Below are 24,175 nucleotides of genomic sequence, written 5' to 3' on the forward strand. Positions count from 1 at the left end.
GTAGATTGGAGGATCCAAATCTGCATTTATTCCAAATTAAGGGGTGTTGTGTTCCATTAGCAAATAATATCTATTGGATAAAAATCCTGGAGGATTAATTTTCAGGTCTAGAAATCAGGACCTGGAGAAGAAGCTGCCTAAATGATCAAAGGGGAGGACTTGCATTTCAAGCAATATTTTACATTTCTGAAAGAAGCTGGAGTAGATTCCAAGGGAAAAAACTAATTGCTTTTCATAAATTTCTTTATTTTTAAGCTGGAAAAGATAAAGAGAAGCATCTAGACTGACATGAGCTATAAGCTTTCACAGACATGTCCATGTCTTGAGCCTGTCTTCAGAGAGGCATTCAGTCATGATGAAGATTTCAGGAACTAGAGAAATCACTGTTTCCCAGGAAAGCTTGTTCCAGGGGCTGAACAGTCTCATTGGTTTAGAAAAACAAAACAAAACAAAACAAAAACCCCATCCTTTTTTCCTATTCTGAACCAGTTTGTTTAACTTTCAAATGCTGCTTTTTCTTATGCCTTTCCCTGGTAGTATAAGGAGTCATTTAATTCCTAGTATCACCTTTTAGATAAGCTAGGCAAGGCTAAGCAGATTGAGTTGTTTAAATCTCAAGCTGGTGCTCTCCTTTCTTACGTTTATTTTTTTAATATACTGTCAAGAAACTGAACACTAAAGCCACAGTCCCATGACTAATCTCTGTGGCACTGTATACAAGAGGTAAAGCCATCACCCTGTTCCCATTTGTCTGTGATCACAGGACGTTCCCAGATACTCTTCAAAAGTTACTGCAGATCAGCATATGAACTCCAATAGTGCTGCATGAAAAACATTTTTGTTTTATATACTGAATGCATTTTGTAACAACCTATCTGTGTAAATTAAGAAAACACATCCACTGTTTTGTAAGGATTGCATGTCCATCCTTCTACTTTTCTTACTCTGGGGTACTGTATGCTGCATACTGTTGCACATAAGTATTCTAGGCAAGAACTATGTCTTTATATGTAGCAGTGTGTGTACTTTGTAGCAGCTAATGTACTTTGGACAGCACGATATTACTACTAATAATCTTTTAAAAAAAAATTTAGTAAAATTATGCAAAACTATCACAAAAATACTGATTATAGAAAGACTGTCAAAGAAATTAAATTGGTCCAGTAAAGGATGACTGTGATACTCTGAATACAACACCTGTGGGGAAAGGTATGAGCTTGTTTCGCCTAGCTATAAACCACTGAGCAGGATATATGTAAGAAGACTGAGAAAAGCTGACAATATGATTAGGATATGTTCTCCTTGCCCCTAGCTGATTGAGACAAATATAATCTCTGGGCTCTATGATCAGCATTTGTAGTTGTTTAATTTTGTGCTAGTTGTGACCTTTGTGGTAACCAATAAATAATTCCTCAAGGAGAGGGCATTAAAAAGGTACTGTGTGTGGTATTTCCTCTCTCTGGCTGAAACTGCCCAACAGCTTACAGTGAGATTAATAGTAATGCTTTTGTACCTCACTTTGGAGAATCATGACAGCATGATTGAAATGGTGGTGCTCCAAGGTAGCAGAGGTGCCGTAGAGCTGAGCTAAGGCTGATCCGCTCCTGAAACAGAACACAGGGAGTCAACAAATACTGCTCGTCTGCTTACGAAGCAGTTTCAGAGACAATTTAGTAACGAAAGCATGTAGCCACACTCTCCCTCTCCATTTCAGCAACCACACTTGAGACAGTTGACAAGATCAAAATACTAATTTAAAGCCAGATACAAGGCATTTATGTTCCAGACCTTGCTAAATATAATCATCTGACTAAAGATTTTCCTGGAACTACATAGAATTTTGTAATGCAACTTTCAAAGTACCTCAGCGATGCAAGAGCATGGGTGCACCACTGTGCAGTAAAGACAAACAGTAACATCCTTGAGCTAGGACTGGCTGCTCTGCTACTACTTTTTGTTTTTAATTCTTAATAGATATCACCGCAGTGGCTTACAATGGGTGATTAAAAACTCTTTAAAAAAAAACCCCAAAACACAACAAAAAAACAACTGCAAATGCAGTGAGGTTCTGTCTATATGTAAAACCATGCACTTAAAAACATACTAAGATAAACAAAAAACCACAAGTGAGAGCAGTGAATATAGAAGTAAAGTTTATCATCTCTTTAGAATGTATTTTCTCATCATGTTTATTGTCTAAAACAAAATTAGCTTCAAAATGCACAGAGCAGGTGGGTTTTCTAAGTTTAAAGAACAAAAATCTATGGAATACAATTACAAAATTGCGAATTGTTGGGAGGTGCAGAGAACGGGTCTGGATTGTCAGAATAGTTACTGTTCACCATTACTTCACTTCTGGGACTCAGGCTAAAGCGACAAGATGGGTTTTCTTTCCAAAGAAATGAGAATCAGAGATTATGCTAGAGACAAACAGAAAGAGTCTCCTAGGAGCATATACTATAAAACTGCACCATACTGATATTTAATTATCAGAAACGGCTATATTTGAGAGAAGGATGTCCAGGAAACATCATCCCTAGAGAATGTGATGCTGAGAAATATAACAGAGCCATTTCAGCCAACTGTGATATTGCCTCCATCATATACCTCTTGAACTTCCATCACACAGAACAGCAGTGTTGAACACTGAAGATAAAATAGGAAAATGTGATGCTTAAATTTATAAGTTAGGTTAGAGGAATAAATCATAGCTGCTGTTATGAAAACTACAGCTTCTGTTTTCAGGGGTGTTTTATACATGTGTGGTAATGTTTGGCTTTTGTTGAATGTCTTCAGCAATTTCTTTATGGAGTCATAAAATGGTAGCCTCCTCTGTACTCTGTTATCAAACAACAAGTGTAAGTGATAGCAGTCTAATGCTGAAACCTCTACCTTTAACTCAGCCATCCCTCTGCACAAGAGACAGTGCTGTGTGATGTTACAGTGGAGAAGTGGTTAACTTAATCAGAGCCTAAACCAGTCAGGATGTAAATCTTGGGTCTCATTTTTGTAAATTAGGAACATAAACATCAATCAGCTGAGGTTCCTTCCCATTTGTCTCGTCTTTTTTGATTCTCTTCAAGATTCAGCTGCAAAAAGGCATCTAGCAGTGCTTGGTAACCTTTGCACCATGAGCTCTGTCTTTTGAGCACTGCAATTGATTTTCCTTGCTATGGTGATTGAAGATCCAGACAGTGTCATTGTTTCATTGAGACTGTACAGCGACACCAATAGCTCAGGAAATGGCAGCTTAGCGAATATCAGAAACATCAGTTTGAGTGATGTTCACTGAGGCAACTCGCCCTCAGAAATGCAGCAGCCGGTGCATACGCAGATTGCAGCAGAGTATTTTTGCAAAAGGTAGGACAAAATAGGCTAATACAACATCACCCTGTCTTTCAAATATCTTTGGACAACCATCTGAGCACTTCCCCGTCACGCTGGAGGATTAGCAGTAATGCAGAACAAAGTTGCAAATGCATGCTGGGATCTGCAGGGTAAGAGAGCCTCAAGGTCTCACGTTCTGACTGTAGAGGACCCGGGGAATTGAGAAAACAACATGGGATTTGGAGGACTCTCTGTGTCCGACAGCTTTATTTCACAGATTGGCCAGGATGTTGTCAGGGTATGTTTCCTCTTGTCCCCCCAGTTGTCAGGGAACACAGAGTTTGGAAACAATTTGACTTTGGTCAAGGGAGTCCCCTTACCACCACAGTAAGAAGTACCTCAACCCTTCCACAAACCTGCTTCTACCTCACTAGTGTGTCTGAGGGCAGCAGCCTGGACAGCAAAAATATATGCAAGTCAGGGCTGCTGAATCAGGTCCTAAGCACTTTGAATAGAATAAAATTCATTTTTAGAATTGAAAACGGTCTGGAGAGTAAGATTTCACATAGGTGAGGTAAGAATCTGCATTTGAGATCCAGCTTCACGTTCTGGTGGGTACTGACCATTTCAGGGGGTGGTCAGCCCACCCCTGCCCACTGCAGCATGTCTCCAAACAGGCTCTGTGTGCTCTGGCATGTGGGGCAGGCCAGGGAAGAGACATTTCTATAGACCAGGGAACCTGTGTGCTTCACAACTGATGGTACGCAGGTGAGGCGACTACTCCAGCCACCTGCTGCGGATGAGATACATATGAGCTCCAGCATGATGGCAATGGTTTCGTACTCCATAAGCTAGGAATTTATGTATGATTGCCTATACGTCTGTGAAAGGTTTTGTGAAAGCATGATCTCAGCTTTAACTATTCTCTTCTGAATAGTTGAACAAGGTTTTGCTTCACATCATGCATTCCAGCCAGCGAGAACAACCCAGATAGACAGTTTCAGTGTTTCCTGGGTTGAATACCAGAATCAATAATACCTCAGGCCTGAAAAGAACATCAAGTTTTGGCACCACATTTCAATACGTGGTGTCAGTTCACATGGGGTAACCCAATCAACAGCCTGATACAAAGGACAAGCCAGCAATTACCCAAAAGAACAGAGAATGATAAAGATGGATAATCCCTCACTACACACAAGAATAAGAACAGTTGGCCTTGGCCTAGGAGGCCTGAAATTAATGCTTCATTCTTTATCCTGGTCACCTTTTGCTCTTCTGTGGAAGAAAAACAAATTAAAGTAATAAGAATTAGAAAACTTACTTGGCTTGGAAGGCATTGTTGGTTCCCCTGTGGTCAAGGTCGTGACATAAGCATCCCACAATCAAAGCTAAAATTTCAATTTCAGTCAGAATCTCCTGAAATCCTGCAGTCTGAGAGCAGAAAAAAAATAGCAGCTGTAACTATCAGTAGCAGAAGGGATAAGTAATGTTAGTCCATCGAGCAACAGTCAACTTTGTTTTGATACCATGAACGTTTCAGTAAGGAGAAGATAAATGCTTTATTGTCATATTATATTCCCTCCTGTATGTTAGATGGTTAGCAGAATAGATAACGTCCTTGGAGTGATCTGTTATTATCTCTCTGTTGCATTTCCAGCATGCCATTTCTCCACTATCCAGAAGGCACTAAAGGCAAAAAGAGCTGAAAACAAACACCAATAACTACACACTAAGACAGGAACTGGAATTTCATATCAGAGAAATACAAAACAAAATTGGTTCTATTTTGAAATTATTGTTAAGAGAAGTACTTAGACAGATTTCTTCAATCCTGAGGTGACCATCTTAGTCAATCCCTACTGCCAGAGATAGCTGAGATGCTAAATCAAAAGACCTATAAAAGCAGCCAGCTAAAATATACTCTATGGAACTGTTACGAACTATTAAGAGATTTGTTATCTGGGACACATGAAATGAAGCGGCATGATTTAAAGAGCAAACGTCTCAAATGGCTTATTTCTGCTGCAGATACCCACCTGAATTTGGGAGACAATTTTGAAAACTGATGTATTGAAATTCCCCACGAGCAGCTCAGACCAGACACACCCATGTGAATGGGGGAGCTGATCCTAGGAACATTTTTTTGCCACTATAGTTCTCCTCGTGGATACTTGCCATAGCAGTTTTCCTGCCTGAACTGCCTTATGTCAGAAAAGAACTACTACTGTTACTGCTAACCTCAAGCACCCTGAACAGATCCTGTCTGGAGAAGGTGCTGGAGCCTGCATGGGACACCACCTCTCTGGTGCCGTGCATCTTACCCATGACAGAAACAACCTGGTTCTTCAACTCTTCAGAAGCATAAGGGCATACTGTCTGCAAAAATGACTGGCTGAGCTGGAAAATCATTAACACTTGTGTTTCCACAGTGCCAGTCTCCAACGACACTCCTCAATTAGCCACAAAATCTAGTTAGCATGAAAGGAAATGATATAAAAGGAATATAAAATACATTTATATTGGAGGACCAAACCAAAGCTGAACACTAACAGTGTGTAAGAAATCCTGAATTCCATTGATTTTCAATGGGGCATAATTTCACCCACTGGCAAGAAGAGGGTTAAGTGATACAAAGACAGTGAATATCAGTGGGACTTGATATCCTTACTTAGTAGGAACTTAAGCCCACTCAGAAATGCCAGTCAATTGCTGCAATACCACGTGAAAACTCTGCTATTCACCCTGAAGACCACAAATTCTACTTAAATAAATGCACATTCAAACCCAAATAGCCTCTGTTTTCATAGTCTAAAATGCGGCCACAGTTAATATTTAGGCAGTACAGGGAGCCAAGCTCCCCCAGCTGCTCAGGAATGCATTTCAGTGTGAACTGAGGAAGTGCAGGACTTGCTGCAAAAGCTTTATAATTGTGCTTAAAGTTTACATTTCAGAAAAGATGATCAAATATGAGGAAAAAAGATTCCTTTTGTGTAGAATCCACTGGTATACAGAGTAACTTAAATATTACAAAAGAGATTCTCTTGATTTCTAGTGGCACTGCTTTTTTTAAATTTCAGTAACAGCTACCCAGGCAGAGGAAATTCTCTAAAAACCAGTGCTTTCTCTTTTTATTTTTTAAACATTGCTCTTATATAACAAATAATAATCGAGGCCTATTTTCAAAAAAAGGGATTAAAAATAGGTTTGTAACTGACAACATGCCATGTGTCAAGTTTCAGTCTAGAGAAAACATTCATGGCTAAGTTAAAACAACCTAAAATAGAAGTTTTACAATATAAAATTGATGCTGTAATAAATATTCTTTAGCATAACACAAGCTTTGATTAAACTCAAGGATTCAACCTGTATTGCAAATGCAGGAAAGCTGATTAAGGAATTTATTAACAGTAGCAATATCTCAAAAATAAATGCAACATTTTATTTAATCAAAAGTCTTGTCATTAGATGTATGAAAGAAATATAGCATATTTTGCTTAATAAAAAAAATTAATTTAAAACAATGTTACAGTAAGGGGATATCTGCTTTGAACATAATGCAAGAAAACAGAGGATTACATTTTCCCATTTTTTTAATTTACACAGAGAGAAAAAATACATGGCTATAGACGACGGTGCAGTAAAATTTATTTTCACCAGAAAAGGAATGACCCATAACTCATGAGTGGCGGCGTCTCCAGTGAGTTATGGAGGTCATTCTTTCATGTGAGAAAATGAATTGCATTCATTATACCTTGCTCCACATTTATATGTTTTGTTATTAGCACACCAGATGGGATTTTAATTTTGTATTGCTTACTTGTTCGTTTTTACTTTTTGAAATAAGTATCAATGCGAATTGTTTTAGGCAAAGGCATTGATAATGAAGCCTGGGCTTGATCCTGCGGTTTACGCTCTTGTGACATCCTTAACTTGTAGGAGCAGTCTTGCTTCAGTGGTCGTCCTCAGAATATTTGGGTGAGTCTGAAATACAGAAGTATGGCTCGCAGGACTGGGTTTATAATTGTTCGGTGTCTAACCGGAGAGAGAAAATACATACTTAGAGATACAGGAACACACCTTAGATATGCAGAAGGCTGTCCCAGGAGTGATACAACTGGTTTAAGCTTTGTTGGATTTCTGTTGTTTGGCTTGTTCAACCCAGCTGAATTTTCCTTCTGCGTTCAGTGGGAGCATGGTTGGGCCATTAGAGGCTACCACATTACAGATTAGACATTATTATGCTACGGTTAAGTCCTACCTGAAAATGCCCTAAAACAGACCTGCTGATTTATATTTGTGGCGCAGTCAATATTGCCGACTGTCATGGAGAAATAAGGAATAGGGTGCAACAGCTGCACAAAGCAGCGCCTTCTTAACCATCAGAGCCCCTCTCTGATGGTCAAAAGATTTTCCCCTTTTTGCAGGTGAAAAAATAAGGCACATACTAACTCGGATGGCTCCCCCAAGACAAATGCAGTAAGAGCAAGCCTTGTGCTATTACTAGTTTCTTGACTCTCTCTTTTGTGTCTTTTTTCACAAGATCAGTCTTCCTATCTCTGGAAGGGAGAGCAGCCCAAGCAGATAATACACCTGAACTTATTCTATTCTCAGCCAGAGCCACAGCAAAGCAGGGTGGGATGCGTGGTGAGTCCAGTGCCGTGGGCGCACATGTCCAGCCCTGCACATGGAATTGCTTGTTTGGTTAATTACCAGGAGTGTGGGCAATGAAATGAGCCTGTCTTGAAAACCCCACAGACACCTCCCACAGACAGTTGCATCCCCGTGCTGACTACTAAAAGGATCCTGAAATTACGCTTTGAGAACCACGGTCAAAGCAGTTTATGGTTGAGGCCTCGCAGGCTTGCTGGTGGCTGTTGAAGCAGCAGGGATCTGCATTCTCCCTGCTGGCTGCCAACGTAGTCACCGCTAGCTTCGATGGAGATGCCCGGCGGGAGAGAGCATTTCCCACCGAAAGAATTGCCTGCCCAAAACCTGGCCTCGGAGCTCCACCTAGAGGTCCTCACGGGTGAGGTTTGAGGGCTCCTCACCCCCTGGCAGCGTTTGGCAGAAATTAAAGTCATTCCCAGCTGAACGGCGCTGCCTGACTTAGCCCTTACTCCTCAGAGAACAAAGCTTTTCATTTTTCTATAATTTAAGAAAAAACATGTCACGTTTACAAAACCTTAAAAACGACCGATGCTCACACATCACGAGTTTTCATTGGAGAGCGTCAGAAAGTGCCTGCTAAAACAACGTTAATTCTGCTCAGCTGAACAGCCTCACGCCCAGAAAAAGAGGTGACCTTTCTCTCTTGTTGAACGTCTCCATTTCCTTTGTCTCACGGCGTACGGTACAACTTTGCTACGCCTCCGTAAATGGTCACAGAAACAAACCCACATAGCTGGGATGGACCCAGCACTATACCAACATCTGCCTACTAGAGGACATCACACTGTTTTTTTCTTACCCGACACACCCAGTTGTGGCACAGAGACAAGGCCAAACAAAGCAGGACAACTGGGAACCCACGCACAAGACAGCTGTGCCCTCTGAGCAGGTAACAGGCCACAGACTGTCCCAAGTTAACTCGGCGCCAACCTGGGCTGCGAATGGCACATGCTGTGGAGTCTCCACCTCTACGGACAGGGTCCAGATGTTAACCACGCCGCAGAGACTGGCCAGCAACGAGAACATAAACATTTAGTGATTAAAAATTAGGGGACAAGCACATGATATCCCAAATAAATAAATACTTGCACAAACGCTATTAATGTGACCACTTAAAGATTCACAATAGATGACTCGGCCATTAAAACTGAACATTAAAAGAAAATGGAAAAACTTGAATTCTTACTTTTATCTGGAGATAAGGCAAACCCAAAATGTAAAGTACAGCGGAAAGTGGTGTGTGCACACAGACGTGTTGCTTCTCTTTTGCCATATTAACCAGACTATTAAATACCCAGGACCACCAAGCTTTTTTTTGATACATTTACAAGAATTAACTAGCCAAACATGGATTATTTCATGCAGTGAGGTTGCTGTAGGGTAGGGAGAGAGAGTGAGTAAGAACAGTGGTACTTTCAAAAGAATTTACTTGTACGCTGAGAGGAGTTACAGGTACCGATGGAGATACGTGTTAAGAAAACGCAGAAGTGTTATAGTGTCCAATATACACACAAGATTCACTTAGATCACCATGTTGGAAGATAATCTTAAAATGTTTTAAAGCAATACCTTTTACAACTATTTAGATGAAGCTGGATAAGAAGGTAATAAATATCAACATAATAACATAACAGTATCTTCTGGGATTCTAATCTTCCTTGGTTTTGTACCTCACAATTTAAGAGTCTGAAATAAATGTCAAATCAAAGAGTTCCAAAAGGAAAACATTTCTGTAAGATCAAGATCTATAATAGCAAGCTCACTCCAAGACTACCATCTGTTTTCAGTCACTTTAATGTGCCCGCGATATCACTGTCACTAAAACACTATAAAGTTTTGCCAAATATGTGCTGCCTTAAGTTGAATAACATAATTTTGTGTGCATTTCTATTGGAAATGAATGAGTATCATAATAACTAGAAAAGAAATCAAATGTTGGAAAATGTTTAGACAGGTAAGGCAATGTGGCAATAAAAGCTCTTAGGGGATTGTGTCTGTAGCTGGATACTTACAGTTAACATGGCAAACATTAGCTGGCAGACGTTGAAAGCATGCCTCCAGTTGTGATACAAAACCATTCGATAATTCTTCCTAACTGTCAAAAGCCACCTACACAGTGTCTGAAATGAAAAGTACAAATTGTATCAGGGCTACTAAAAGCGTACAAATGGACAGAGCGATGCCAAGACAAAAGCAGCAGACATCTCTGCAGTGCAGATGGTTACCTCGTAGTCAATTTTAAATTTCTGAACCATTCCAAGTTCCATGAACATCCGCAGGGCTGCAGTAATCATGGCATCCACATCAAGCGAGAAGTCATCAAAATGGATATCATCAATGCCAAGCTCTGACACCAGAGGGATGTTTGCTGCCTGAAAATGCCAAAGGGAGAGAGAAACTTCTGATTCAAAATTTGGGTCTTTTTTTCTGTGTCACTCTTACAAGAAACCATCCATACATCAGTTCTGACCTGCCAATATGTCCCCTGCTTGATTTGAATGCCAAGGAATAAAAGTCTTCATCTGAGAAATACAAACATGTCAAGCTAACAGAGCGGGGAAACAGTGGGAAGGAGAAGAACCTGATATGAGCAGGAAATATGCTCACCATCCCAACTGGAGCCCATATACAGCATTTAGACTAAGAGCTGACCACTTTACAGCTACTGCAGTAACACAATATATTCCAATGCAAATTACAATGTTGTAATGTAAGAAACATCTGGACAGCCAGCAGCTGTGAATTTTAATTGCTACCATTCAGAAATGCAAAGTAAATATACTGCTCTGCAGAATTTCTTCATCCAAATGTCTTACGTTCCTAAGCATACAACTGCCCTTTGCTTTGCACTGTTTACTACACGTTCATAGAACCAAGAAGAGAGTAATACAAGAAATGTCTAGCAGAAGTACTTTTCAAAGTAAAATAAAAATAATTTTCAACATACTGATTATGTAGTAAGTCAATAAACAACAGCAAAAGCCTTACATTTTGCTTTGTCCACGTAACAGCAGACTTCTGTTTCAAAGAGGGGAACGAGCTTTTCACGCACACAAAAACACACGCATGAGCGTGCAGGCCTGGCTAATGCATACAGTTGCGCACACGTATGTGTCGCGGCTGGCCCAGTGGCAGCACCTGTGGGAGCCAGGCGGAGGTGCTGACAACCCTCACGGGCTTGTTTGCCCTTCCGTATGCCCCTTCAGACTTGCCACTCATCTCCCTAGAGAGGGCAGGTGGAGGAGGCTGCATTTGCTGAAGGAGCATCTGTTCTCTGTCTTCCGCAGCGAGAAGGTGATGGGTCAGGCAGAAACCTCACAAAGGGGCTGGATCCAGCCCACAGGCCGTGAGCTTGACCATGCTGAATTGGTTAAAATTGCCTGGACTCAGCTGGTGTGGCACATCCAGCTACTCACTTGCATAAAATACCAATTTGTTCACACAACTGTAAGTTCACCTTCACAGTTACAGCTTCTATGCGACCACCTTACAGTCTCCTTTTTGAAAACTTGTGTTTTGAAATCTTGCACTCTAACTACAACAAGTTATTGAGAGGTAAAAAGCTTTTTCTAGCCAAAGGGAAAGTGCCACCTCGGTAATTACTTTATGCAGAGATTAAGCTGGTTTAGCTATACCATGTAAGAGAAGAACGTGTAAACCTGCCATAAAATAGTATTAACATTGCAGTGTTAACTTACTTGCTAGCCAGAAGAAAAGTCTTTTCAGTTCACCACCCGCTAAAGCATGCCAATACCACAAAAAGTCACGGCGTTACACCAGTGAGGTTAACTGACATAGGAAACACAACAAACCCATCAAGTCAAGTGTCATCCCAGGACACAGCTGAAGAACCTCTGGAGCATGCAGGCAGAGATGTAAGCTCTGTTAACTGCATACTTCTTCTGCTAGAGTACTTATCCAGGTTGAATCAATTCAGCATCTTATTTTGAATAATTATTGAAACATTTGAAATACTTCTAGATGATCCCAACAGGAGTTACACCTTAACAACCTTTAAGATCTAGCTGAAAAGCTATGTATTTACTTCTGAGGTAAAGAAAGAAAGAAAATACGGTTAGGTGTGATACAGGAACACTGGCCCAGAGACTGTGCTGTCCAGACCTTCAGCGGTCTTACAAAAATTGTGACTTCTTTATCATTCAGTTATTCTTCAGAGCTTTGGGGGTTACTCAAGATGCATACTAATATTTATTCTATGAATACACTCATTGCATAGTAAATACACTCTCTATAAAATGTCTCTGAGGGAAGAAACACATTTGTCCATCTTACTCATTTGTTCCTTAGAGAGAAGTTTAAATGACAAAGATGCTGAAACAGAAGCACTTGATTGTAAGTAGACCTACTTGAAATTGTTTTATCGACACTATCTTTACAAACCTACTGCTGCATTTTCATTAACTTTGAAGTGAGCTCTGATTAAAATTTTCATGTTTTTTGTCCTCTTGAAGGAAAACAGATCTTTTTCTTGCTATTTTTTACTGGAAACAAACACTTACCAGGCTGTATAATTCAAGGGAAAACACTTGAAGCAGTTGCTCAACTACAGTTTTTTCCCTTTGTCAAACAGTGGAGAATATATTCCAAACTGAACAACAGAATATTAACAAAGCAAGTCAAAAACAATTTCTTCCCATGTCAGTCTGAAACTTTTAAATATTTATGAGGTTTTGCATTCTTAAATTTAGCATGAGTGCCATAATCCAAAATAACTGCTGAATTAATAGCCAGGAGATAACATTTGTATAAAAGAACCATTTGCTTTACAACAGCAATAAAGAAAACAACAGAATTATGAGTGTTGCAGCTAATTTGAACAATGTTAAAAAATGATACGTTGTGGGGCTGCAGCAACATTCTGGCTGCACCTGGCATTGTCTGTCCTCAGCTTCTTATGTTGGAAATGCAGCAGTCCAGGGTTTATAGGAGAGCAGTCATTAAAACTTCTTTTTTTTAATTATAAAGATATAAAAAATATTCATAATATAGAATATTAAAACGTATCCATCCCTGAAATTTTGCTGCACTGCAGGACAAATTCCAGTAGATTTCTTAAATAAACAGCAATAACAACACTCTCTTCCAGGAAAACAGGGGATGACAATATGACAATAAGAAAAAGGGGCAGGCAATTAAAATTCAAGTTACAGTGAAATTATTTTTTAAAGCACCCCAGTGATTTAGAATCACTTAAAAGGCTTACTTCCTTTTGAACATTTTGAAGCTCAATTTCCCCTTTCTGAAAACAATTAAGAACATTATACTCTGAAGTCTTTTCATCCTGCGGACCAATTTCAACGCTCTTCATCCTTGAGAAAAATTCACATGACTCTTCTGCGAGCTTATGGTAGATTAAAGCTGGCCATGCCTCCTCTGGTCACATCTCCATACCCCTTTTACTAAAGCAAAAATTTGTCTTGAAAGGAACCACGAACACAAGTTGGGCTTAACACATGGAAGGCAACTGGTCTTGCCTAAAAAAAGCACAAACTCAGCAGTTACCAGACTGGGAAACTATCACCACTTGTAGGCAGCTTGAAAAAGAGGGTATCAAGCTCCCGAATGAGGCATGTGTGAGTGTGTGGCTACCCCATACTCAGATGTGCATGGGATGGGGTGGGATGGATGCAGGAAGGAGGAAAAGTGCCTTTGTACTCAATTCAGGATTGGAGACAAATTCTCCTTTCCTCATTGCTCTTTGCTATCATGTAAATTGCTTCAGTCTGCTTGGTATATGTGAGCAGCTAGGAGACGAGTGACTGGTTGAGCCTTACCTTACATCAGCCATTGCCAAAGAGCCATATGTCATTAATGACCATCATACTTCCAAATATGTGGAACACCAAAGTGGCTTCTACCAACAAGAAAGTCCCAATTCTGGCCACTATAAAAGACAGCCCATAGGAACACAAAAATAATGTTTCTGGTTTAGTATTAATAAGACTTTGGGCTGCCGTGGATGAACAAAACCTAAGAAGGAAAACTTTAGGTAACTACAGAGTCAAAGTTTTAGGGAAACTTTGAAAGGCTAAACACTTGAAATAAAAAAATTATCCTTACACCTTAGTGCTGCTGAAGACAACTATTTCACAGTTTTAGAAGTCTGTAGAAAACATATGCTGCATAAAATGTTTTCTTTATATTGTTAGCATGTAACTAGATACGAATAAAGATAAGCATTCATGTTTGTTTTTTCTTCTGGGCAGTACGTGTTCATGTGTAAACGTATGTCAGAAAAATGCAGTATAATATGCACACGCATATACACAAAGTATTTTACAACATGCTCACTGTAAGGGTTGAACGAAGCAATCGCAATCAATCAACACATGCAAAAGGGGAGACTCCTGCTGCTCTTACTGAACATATTTCCTGAATGAGATAGGTTTTACATTCAGCTTGGTTAATGTTACTGCAAATTGCTTTTCTTTTAATCTTACTTTCAGTTTCTGTCATATACCACACTAGTACCTTCATAATGGCCAATACTGCTATTGAGAAAACATATGTAAAGCATATCATTAAATGCCCTCCTACAAAATAAATTTAAATCAGCTTATAGTTATAAATAGTATAAGAATGATCCCTTGGAGATGGGTGAAAGGGAAGGGGGCAAGCTAGATAACTTGTAGGCGTGATGGCTGCTATAAGATCATGATAGGTGTCTTGCTATTTTAGGATCTAGAAACACATTACCAGTCCTTCCAAAGAGGGTAGAAACTTTATGGATTTCCCTAATGATCCACACAGTTTTACAAACCAAGCTTCCTGTGTGAGTTGGAAGCCTAGTTTTCAGTATGTGAAAGCTATACTAAGCTACAGTCTTCTCATTCCAGCCAGTCAGATGTACTGCCAGCAGAGACCAGCAGACAGGTCACATGTTGCCAGCATAAAAAATGGTCAGAGGGAGGTAACTCCTGACATAGGGAAAAATTGTATCATGTCAGGAACAAATATGAAATAGCAATTTGGATATTTAATAATCTGCTATAGCAGAATTTGGTTATGAGACAGTCTGGGTCAGTGGTGGAGACAGTGCAATTTCAAGGTCGTGATTACATCTTGTCTCATCTTGCCATAAACCTTTTATGCCATCCTTACTTCTTACAAGTTGGCCACACTGATAGGCAGCTTAAGGAGTTTCTTAAACAGAAAATACCTACAGCTGAAGGGTCTGACTGTAATAACTTGATTCAGCATTACACATTATATGAAAACACAGGTTTTGATCCCATTTGATACCAAGAACATAGGACAAAATATCATTCCATAGATTGACAGGGAGGGCTTACTAAATGATTTTTCACTAACTCTTCTAATAGCATATTCTTCACAATCTTATATATCCATATTTGAGAATGTGATAAAATCAAATGTAAGGAAACTGGCGAGTTCTTCAGAAAGCATTCTTGCTCCTTGTAAAACGTTCGCTACCATGGAAGCAGTCCAGCTAAACACCGAAAACGCTGGACTGAAATTCTACTTCGCTATGTCAGTTTAAACTCTCTGTACTTCAGTTTTACTACCTGTGTGGATAAGGCATCAGTGCTTATTATGCAAGGAAAGTATTTTGAAACCGACTGATAAATATATTAGTATGGCTTTATTAAAAAACTCAGCACATTCTGCCATTCAGTATGCTCAGCTTCTTTCCCGTGCAATATCAGAACTATTCTGTGACAATAACTTCCACTACGGAATAGTCCATTTTTTATATAGCCCTATGGACAATGACATGTGGAATAGTTAGCAAGGTTTCCTAATCAGAAAATACTGCCAGACTGATGGAGAAAAAGTAACAAGAAACTTGAATATAAGACATATAAAGATATCCCATGAAATATATGTCCCAATGTAGCAAAAAAATGGCAAAACAATATGGTAGGCCTCTTAATTTCCAGGGGCACTGTTTGAGTCAGGAGTCCATGTGCTATGATTTCAATAGCAGGTCAGGATCTGACCTCATTTATACTCTATAGCGAAACTGGAGCTTCAGACAATGTGATGTACACAAAAAAATACATTTACCCTTTCAAGTATTTAACCTAGAATCTCCCTCAGAGGATTAGGAACTGAAAAACCTTAAAGGCTGATCATCAAAACCTGCACAGAAAGCATCAAAGTGGAGAATATTTAAATGCGATGCCTTCTTTATCTCTCACTTAATCTTCTGTCAATCCATATTGGAGCTGGTACTTTCTGATGGCAAAGATTTTTATTTGTAAAAGGTTCTTTTAATGTATAAAGGCCTCTAAAATACTTGCTTATATTTATAGCTGCAGGCATCTTTTAAAATGTATCTTTATAGTCGGTTATTAGCAGTAGCGGACAAATTTTGCACTTCTTCATAGCCATGGAAGACCAAAGCCTGTTATGTTCCAGTCTGACACATTTGTTACTCTCTCCAAAGGGGAAGGAATCAAATGTTTCAGCTCAGGGATGTTTTAATGCCCAGAGCAACCCGGCTTTTAAAGGCCTCCATCTGTTACTGCAGACTGCGGATGGCGTCTCTCTGCCCTTCACAATGCTGAGTTAGCACCTCTTTTCCAATGACCAACTGCAGCAGAAGCAGGACAGCAACATTTTAAAAGGAATTTAAAGGGGAGTGGGTGTGGAAGAGACTTAAAGCGTGCACGTGTATTATGCTCTGGATTTTGATTCTAATTTTTTAACGTATCACAGTAGCATTGCTTTGGGAGTGAAATCACAGAGAATCACAGAATCATTTAGGTTGGAAAGGAGCTCTTGAAACCAGGCAATCCAATGCCCCTGCTCAAGACGGATGAAAAAACCCCCGACTTTATTTGCCCTTCAACAACTGTCACCAAATTCAAATTCTCTGAATGAGGTCACTGTATGAAGGGATACTCACATAACCACAGCTGGAGACTGGAATGAGATAGAGTGGGGCTTTGGACTCCTCTGAAGGCAGTTGGATGAAAACATGACATAAGGAGACATCATGCTGCCATATAAACGTGCTTTAGCACCGTCAGATCTACCAGACTCCCTGTTTCTGTATGCCAGACTCTGTGAATGTTTTATCCAACAACTGTTCAGATGTAAAAGACATCAACAGTTCCTGGAACAGGATTTATGTATTTTAAACCTCTTCAGAGAAACCCAGCAGACAAGCAGAGGGTTGCAATTGTGAAATCAAATGTCCAAGCTCTGTCCAAAGTCCCACAGTAGGTGTCCAATCCCTTTGCTGGAAAAGGTCATTCATTGCTTTAGTCAAAGTTTCACATCTGTGAACTGAGAATAATGCTAATCTTGCATCCAGCTTCAAAATCTGCAGCTGAAGCACATATATGTGCTGCATACTGCTTCATCCTCAGCTGGCAAATTAACAGCATAATATGTAATTTAGAGATGAAATGTGGAACAAAGAAAGTTGCATTTAGTCTTGTTTCAAAAAGTTATATTTGGTTTGACCATCCACCAAACATATCTACTGCTTAGTATGAATGCTGGTAGTTGCTTTAATTAAAAGAAAAACTCCATGGCATTAAGCAAGCTATTTATTCTGCTCCTTCTATTAGAACAAGAAAAGTAGCCATTAAGCAATATATCACTATCAAATATAGCATTTAGGATTTTTTTTTTTTTTTTTTGTCATGCACTGTGGGCTTAGGACAAAAATATGGTATTTACTTTCTGCTTTTGGTATAAAGCTATATGTACCTGAGAAAAGCATTTGTTGTCTTATAATTTTATTTTTAAAAGGGCAAGGGAAGATATATCATCACAGCATTACACATGCTATTTCCAAAGGTAAGCCCAGAATTATAGCTAAAAAGCGGAAAGTATTTTGAATGTTTCTGATCAGTCAATCAATCCTGTCTGAACATGCCACTCTGAGATTGGGACCCATCAAAAGGAATAATAAATATCAGAGATAAAAATATTACATTTAAAATTTTGTTAGAAACTATAATAAAAAAGACACAAAATACATTATTTATGTTGCTAAAAATCAATCCTTGATGTTAAAGTTGTTTCCTAGTATACAGAAACAAAATATATGGCAGCCTATAAAAGGAACAAGAAATTTCTATTTTAAAAGAACAGAGACATAAAATAAAAGCAATTAATGGTCTGAGTATCTATTATTCTTAAGGCCAAAGTCCATAACCACAGCAGCCTAGGACTGGAGTTTTACAGGGCATGCACATTCAACACAATGATCTCCTGAGGCGCGCAGGGGAGCATTCAACGTCCTTTTGGCTTACGGTGATTAGGAAATAACCAGTTTGTCACATACTACAGGCTAGCAACTGTCGACTTTTTATGACCATTGGTACAGATGAGAAGCTCATACAAAAGGGTCTATTCAGTCTCCATCCCAGAATTTGAAACAAACACAAGCAGCAAACCTAGGGCAAGTATTTCGCAGTGATACAAAAGTGTCAGGCATGCAGGCTGCCATTTCCCACAGCAGCCTTACTTGGTTTTGGTAGGCAGAGAATCAGCTTTGTTGCTCCCATGAAGAGCAGAATGGGTAATGCAGACTGACCTCCTCATACCTATAAATTTGGGAGGGTGAGGGAAGAGGGATATAAGGTAGCCGCCTTCTCCACAAGGCTACCTAGGAAGGGGAGGGAAGGCTCTAGCTGCTTCCTTGAAGACTCAAAAGAGGAAAAACCTGATTAAGGGTGGAAGGAACAGGGTCAGGGTTCTTCTCACAGAGGACATGGCGTGAAGGCACAGGGACGAACTGGCTCTTTTGGTGGCAAACAGCCCAAGTTGTGCCCTGCAATTCTCAGTTGGACACGTGGTGTGAGAGAGCATGCGAGAGAGAAAGAAGTGAAGGCATTGCCAAGAACAGACACTAAAAAAAAAAAAAAAAAAAAAATTAAAAGAACACCGATAAAACCTCAAAAACCCCACCAGTGCCACAATGGTGGGTCATTACACATTACTGGTATTACACTATTTTCTATCCCAGTGTACTCCAGCAGCACTCACTGCACCCAAGCCAATCTGCAAGACCACTGGTCACGTGCCACCGTCGGTCTATGGTGGTACTGCAGGAGCGCACAGCAATGGCACTGGATGGTGTTTCTGCTGGCCACCGAAATTTTCTTTCTGAGCACCTGCAACAAATCAGGCTGGCAGTACAGTGACTGGTGGTGAAAGTTATGCAAATATATGAGCGGGCTACTGCCCCACTGGGGAGAAAGTCTTATTTCAGATCTGCTAGAGTGACAGCTATAGCAGAATATTGTCAGGTAGACAATAAATAATATTGAAAACACCTTCAAACTTAAAACATACATCTACAGAAAAGCTACAGAGAACATTGCAGTGATTATCCTTAAAATATGTTTTATCTTTGTCTTTTTCTCCTTAGTTTTCATCAAGTTCTGATTGCAGGTTTAAAAGAAATCCACCCATCCTATTCTGAATCCATAAATCACTTCCTAGGAGCGCTCAGGGCTGCCCAAAAGAGCATTCTCCAAAAAAACCAGAGCTTCATCTTGCTACAGTTTAAGAAGCCAAGAGGATTATCCTGTGGACTGTGAACACAGAGCCCAACTCCTCTCCCTGTAGCAGAACATACATCCTCCATAGCACCCTTCATCCCACACCAGCAGCGAAAGCCTGAGCACTCAACGCGCACAGCAGCACAGAGCTCTAGTTCACACACAACTCACAGCCTAATCACCCCATTTTCTGAGAAAAAATAAAACGTACAGGTCCTGCTCTTTCAACAAAAACAAATAATAGGCACTTAAATCTTATATTTATTTAGCTCTTTACTTACTACCTATATATTACTAGCTTTATAAATTTTCTTTAAACAGAAGTTGCTTTAATCTATCACTACTTTGAGGTGAAAGGCTGCAACACAGCCATAAATACTTGTTTCTTGTCATTTATGAGGTTCTTAATGAAAGCCTTATAACACATGTTAACTGGCCCCTATGAAAATACCCTTATGATATTTGACTGATATAACTGTTCCTTTTCTCCTAGACACCTTGCATCTGCCAAATTAATATTTTGAATATAATGTCTTACCCTATGCTTAGATGCTGCTGCAGAGGGGCCACAGCATCAGCCGATGTCTGCATTTCAGGGACTCCATTTTAGGGACACCGAGGGTTGTCCATGCCTGGCCCAAAGGGCGAGGGTGCACAAATACCTCAGCCACCACTGCCTCAAACAGAGAGGCAGTTAATGTGCAGACAAATAAGAAATGAGCCAGGCAAGGAGCTGGATATGGGACCCTACTGGGGCTGCATTGCTGTGCCACACAGCACCCAGGTCACCAAGGTCTTCCCCAGGTTGCTGCCATGAGACGACCCACAGACCAGGTCTTGCCACAACTTGCCGTGGCGTCGCTGTGATTATGCCACTTACCACCTTTCCTTGCGACCACCCACAGCAACGGGTCTCCTTCAGGGAAAGTACAGGTAACACAGGTAGATACATGGGATCAGTTTAACAGTAGAGTTTATGAAGGCCATAAATAGAAATAATTTTGTGTAGTTTTGGGCTGGGCTTTTTTGCGCGCCCGTAAGCTTTTTGTATGCCTGGGACAAAACACGCACTGCTGCACGGCAGCGCAGAAAGCAAGGTTAGTCGAGTTACATTTAAGCACACCAAACAGGATGCTGTACGCACAAGGGGATCACAGATATCTGATGTTCTCAGCTGTTTTGTGTGTTCAGAGCTGGGTGTAGCTTGTTGCAAAGCAGAAGATGACAGAACACTTGACAAAAATGGCCTCATAAAATATTCAGTTTCCTGTTTTTGCCTGGGGTACAATCTGCACATTTTCCATACAGTTGCAGCAAGAGAAGTGCTAGAGTCTATTTCTCATACATTTAAAGTGTTTACACTTCAAATTTGAAAGACTAAACCCACAGAACTACTGACATAATTTCTCTGTTAGAAAGTACGTTTACTCTGCCTGGGATTTTGCCCAGACTAAAACAAGAGACTAAAACAATAGAGCAGTCCCCCCCAGGCAAACAATGAAATGGTGCAATAAATAACCCATGGAAGGTTGTGATCACAAATATTTTTTATGTAATATATGCTAAATACAGTTTTGCTTGGATGACACAGGCCGATGCACCCAAAATATGAATTTATCTGGAAAACAAGTGTGCTTCCATGTAATTTTTTTCCTTCAAATAATCCCAGAGCCTAAGTTAATACTGCACAGGAGCACAGTCACTCACACACTCGTGTGTGGGAACAAGTCTTTCATCCTCACTCTTACCAGCTGACGGAGGAATGCAAAAAAAAAAAAATTGCTGGATATGAGACTGCGGATGTAACATGTAACACGTGAGGGTATTTCTCCCCAGTCCCTCGGCGACTCGTGCAAGAAGGACACGCTGCCTGTGCTGCTAACACATTCTGCTACATGCACCCACACAAATATTATGATGGTGTGAAATTGCACTGGTATTACCTTTTTCAGGATTTTACAGCTTAACAGACATGCTGCTAGGCGATCAGCCTTAAAGTGGAGCAAGGATGGCACCCAGTGGCCAAACAGATTCATCTCAGAAAAACGTTTCTCATCTATTTCCCATTCTTCACTTTCGGGAGTTTTAATTATAAAAAGGTTCTAGCTCTAATATGAACTTGTTGGCAATGTCAAAAGCCTTGAAAGTACACTGCCTTCTTCCTTTGGGGGACATTTATGTTTCCTTTGTAAAATATTTTGTTTAAAAAAAGGCCTACAGAAATATTGCCATTAATAATTTAAAATCAATACCAGTAAACATTTATGACAAATGACTGTTTGCAGCCAGAACACTCTACAGAGGCAGAAATAAACAAAAGTATTTTTTCCTTTTTGTAGGGTATACGTTAGGGAAAACAAAAGATTTTTTTTTCCCTGGTTTTTAAATCAGCACAACTACTAAGGAACTTGTTTAATTTTAAAATTAACATTGATAATATTAATGCCAATTAGAAAATTCCTATTCAAATAAAGTTTGGTGAAAAGCAACTTGATTTTTTTTACCAGGAAATTCCCAGTTATAACTGTCAGTCTCCTGGGGCTACAAAAGAAATCAAAGCACAGATAAATAAAGAATAATTTAAATGTGAAATATTAAGCCATTTTTCTGGATTTATTTGAAGGATTCTTTCTTCCATGAGTTAAAACAAACAGTACAATGGTCTTACTGGGCCAATCTGGGAATCCAGGTCTCAGAACAGTGAGCTGTCACATACAGGGCTAGCCCCAGGGACGTCTATCAGCTGCGTGGGGAATAATTTGCTCCTTACTGATGGCAAAAGAACCATGATAAACCCACACTGAAGAACTCCTAAAGTGCCATCATTTGCTGAAGTACCCCAATTTTTTAAATTATTCTGGTCCAATTTAATTGCACAAGTCTTTGCTAGATAGATTTTTCTTCCTGTTTGAAAACCTTTCCAAATATAAATTCCTGAGTCTGTCACTGACTGAAGCATACTGTTTTATCATTTGACAAGTGTTGATTTTTTTTTTTAATCATTCATCAGGTATTCCTCAGGCTTGCATGACATTTTAAATATATTCTATGCCTTATCACTTTTTGCTACACCATTTAGCCAATGACCATGCACCACTGAACTGTATTTTTTCCTCGATGCTTTCCAGCTGACAAGAGATTCTTGTGGAGTATGATGACCGATCAGATTGAAGGACAGACAACAGGTCTGTTGGATAAAAAATCATTTCACCTTCACTTGTGAGCAATACTATGTCCCCAGCAGTTGCTATTTCTAATTTGTTTTTCCAGGCATTCTCAAGTCCTGGACCAGTTTTGGGTTTGGATATGAAAACAGATGCAAGAAATACAAAACTTCCCATGAAGATAACAAAATGCAGTATTTGAGAGCAGCAAAGTAGCAGGACATTTTTTAGTATGGGTAAATTAATAATCATAAGTTTTATTACTCCTCTGCTGAAAATTTCTATTGTTGAAGTACCACTGTATTAGTGTACGTTACTACTAAGAAAATGAAAACCAGCCACTATTAAAGGCAAGAAGTCAGTAATATTTTAAACTACTTAGAATGGTTTTTTTAGTACTGTGAAAGAATAGAGTGTAGCAGAAATTCTTAGGATTATTATCTAAATCAATTGAAATCTATTTCAGCTTTACAGAATGCTTTTTTAAAAAAAAGTAATGCAAAGACTGGTTTTGACCATGCACACAATTTTAGTTTTCTGTTATTTTGAGTGATTGAAGTTTATTACTTGTTAAGATATTTAACGAGGAGATTTAAGCGCTGGTCTAGCCATGAAATAGCTGATCTTAGAAGTAGTCATTTATTATTTAATATTTCTAGTTACTGTGTGTCTTTGCTCTGCAGTCAGAATATCAATGTTGATTTTTCACATTTTTTTAATCCTAGCCCTTAAGCTCCCTTTTTAACCTACAGTGTAAATGTATTCAGAGATTATTCTGTAGAGCATAAACACTTAAGAATAAGTATATTTTACCTTTGCATATTAAAAAAATGCCACAGGAAGTTCCTTACTGACATCTGCATTATGCCCTTGCCGTGATGTAATCCACAGACCAGAACTTATTCCTTGCTGAAAGAAGCCTATCCCTTTCAAAAATTCATTTAATGACCTGTGCTAAACTCATAAGTGAACAGAAAAAATTGTCTGGGCATGGATATATTATTAAATTGCGGGCTTTATCTAGCTTCCAGGCCACAGGTTTCTTTTGCCTTAACTCTCACAAATCATATACAGTTTTTCCTCAAGAGAAAGATTTTTTTTTTTTTTTTTTTTAAACAGGATTTACTTATCTCCTACATTACCAAATAAACTGTTTTTTTGCAGGCTTATCATACAAATGCAACACAGTTGCATCATACAAATCTTCTGCAGTCAGAAAGCAGAAATGTCAAAATCTTTCACAAAGATGTTTTAATGTTTCTGTCCCCTCTTTGCAGATGGGAAACCAAACATGAAGAAGTGCCCTGCCCAGCTCAGGTGATATGACAACACGAGGGGAAGGAACCTGCCCAGTTAGACTAGAAATATTCAGAGGTAGGCAGATGGGGTGGATGTACTCCTCATGACCACTATAACCTCCCTTTACCACTCCACAGCCAACAAAGAGGGCTGGCCCCTCTGGAGAGCAGCTCAGTGCCTGAGCCTCAGCCGGTTAAATTACTCCTTGTA

At 39.5% G+C, this 24,175-nt stretch overlaps 1 protein-coding gene across 1 annotated transcript in view; it reads right to left on the bottom strand.

The window, feature by feature from the left end:
- The window catches only part of PDE11A (phosphodiesterase 11A), a 135,350-nt gene that overhangs the window by 27,101 nt on the left and 84,074 nt on the right, over positions 1-24,175 (bottom strand). Inside the window, exons 11-14 of the mRNA XM_075710569.1 lie at positions 10,221-10,367; positions 10,008-10,115; positions 4,649-4,758; positions 1,514-1,604 (exon numbers count right to left, since the gene is read on the bottom strand). Of these exons, the coding sequence (XP_075566684.1) occupies positions 1,514-1,604; positions 4,649-4,758; positions 10,008-10,115; positions 10,221-10,367 (456 nt within the window). The remainder of the gene's footprint in view (positions 1-1,513; positions 1,605-4,648; positions 4,759-10,007; positions 10,116-10,220; positions 10,368-24,175) is intronic.

The sequence above is a fragment of the Pelecanus crispus genome, chromosome 5 (assembly GCF_030463565.1).
Source record: "Pelecanus crispus isolate bPelCri1 chromosome 5, bPelCri1.pri, whole genome shotgun sequence".
NCBI lineage: Eukaryota > Metazoa > Chordata > Aves > Pelecaniformes > Pelecanidae > Pelecanus > Pelecanus crispus.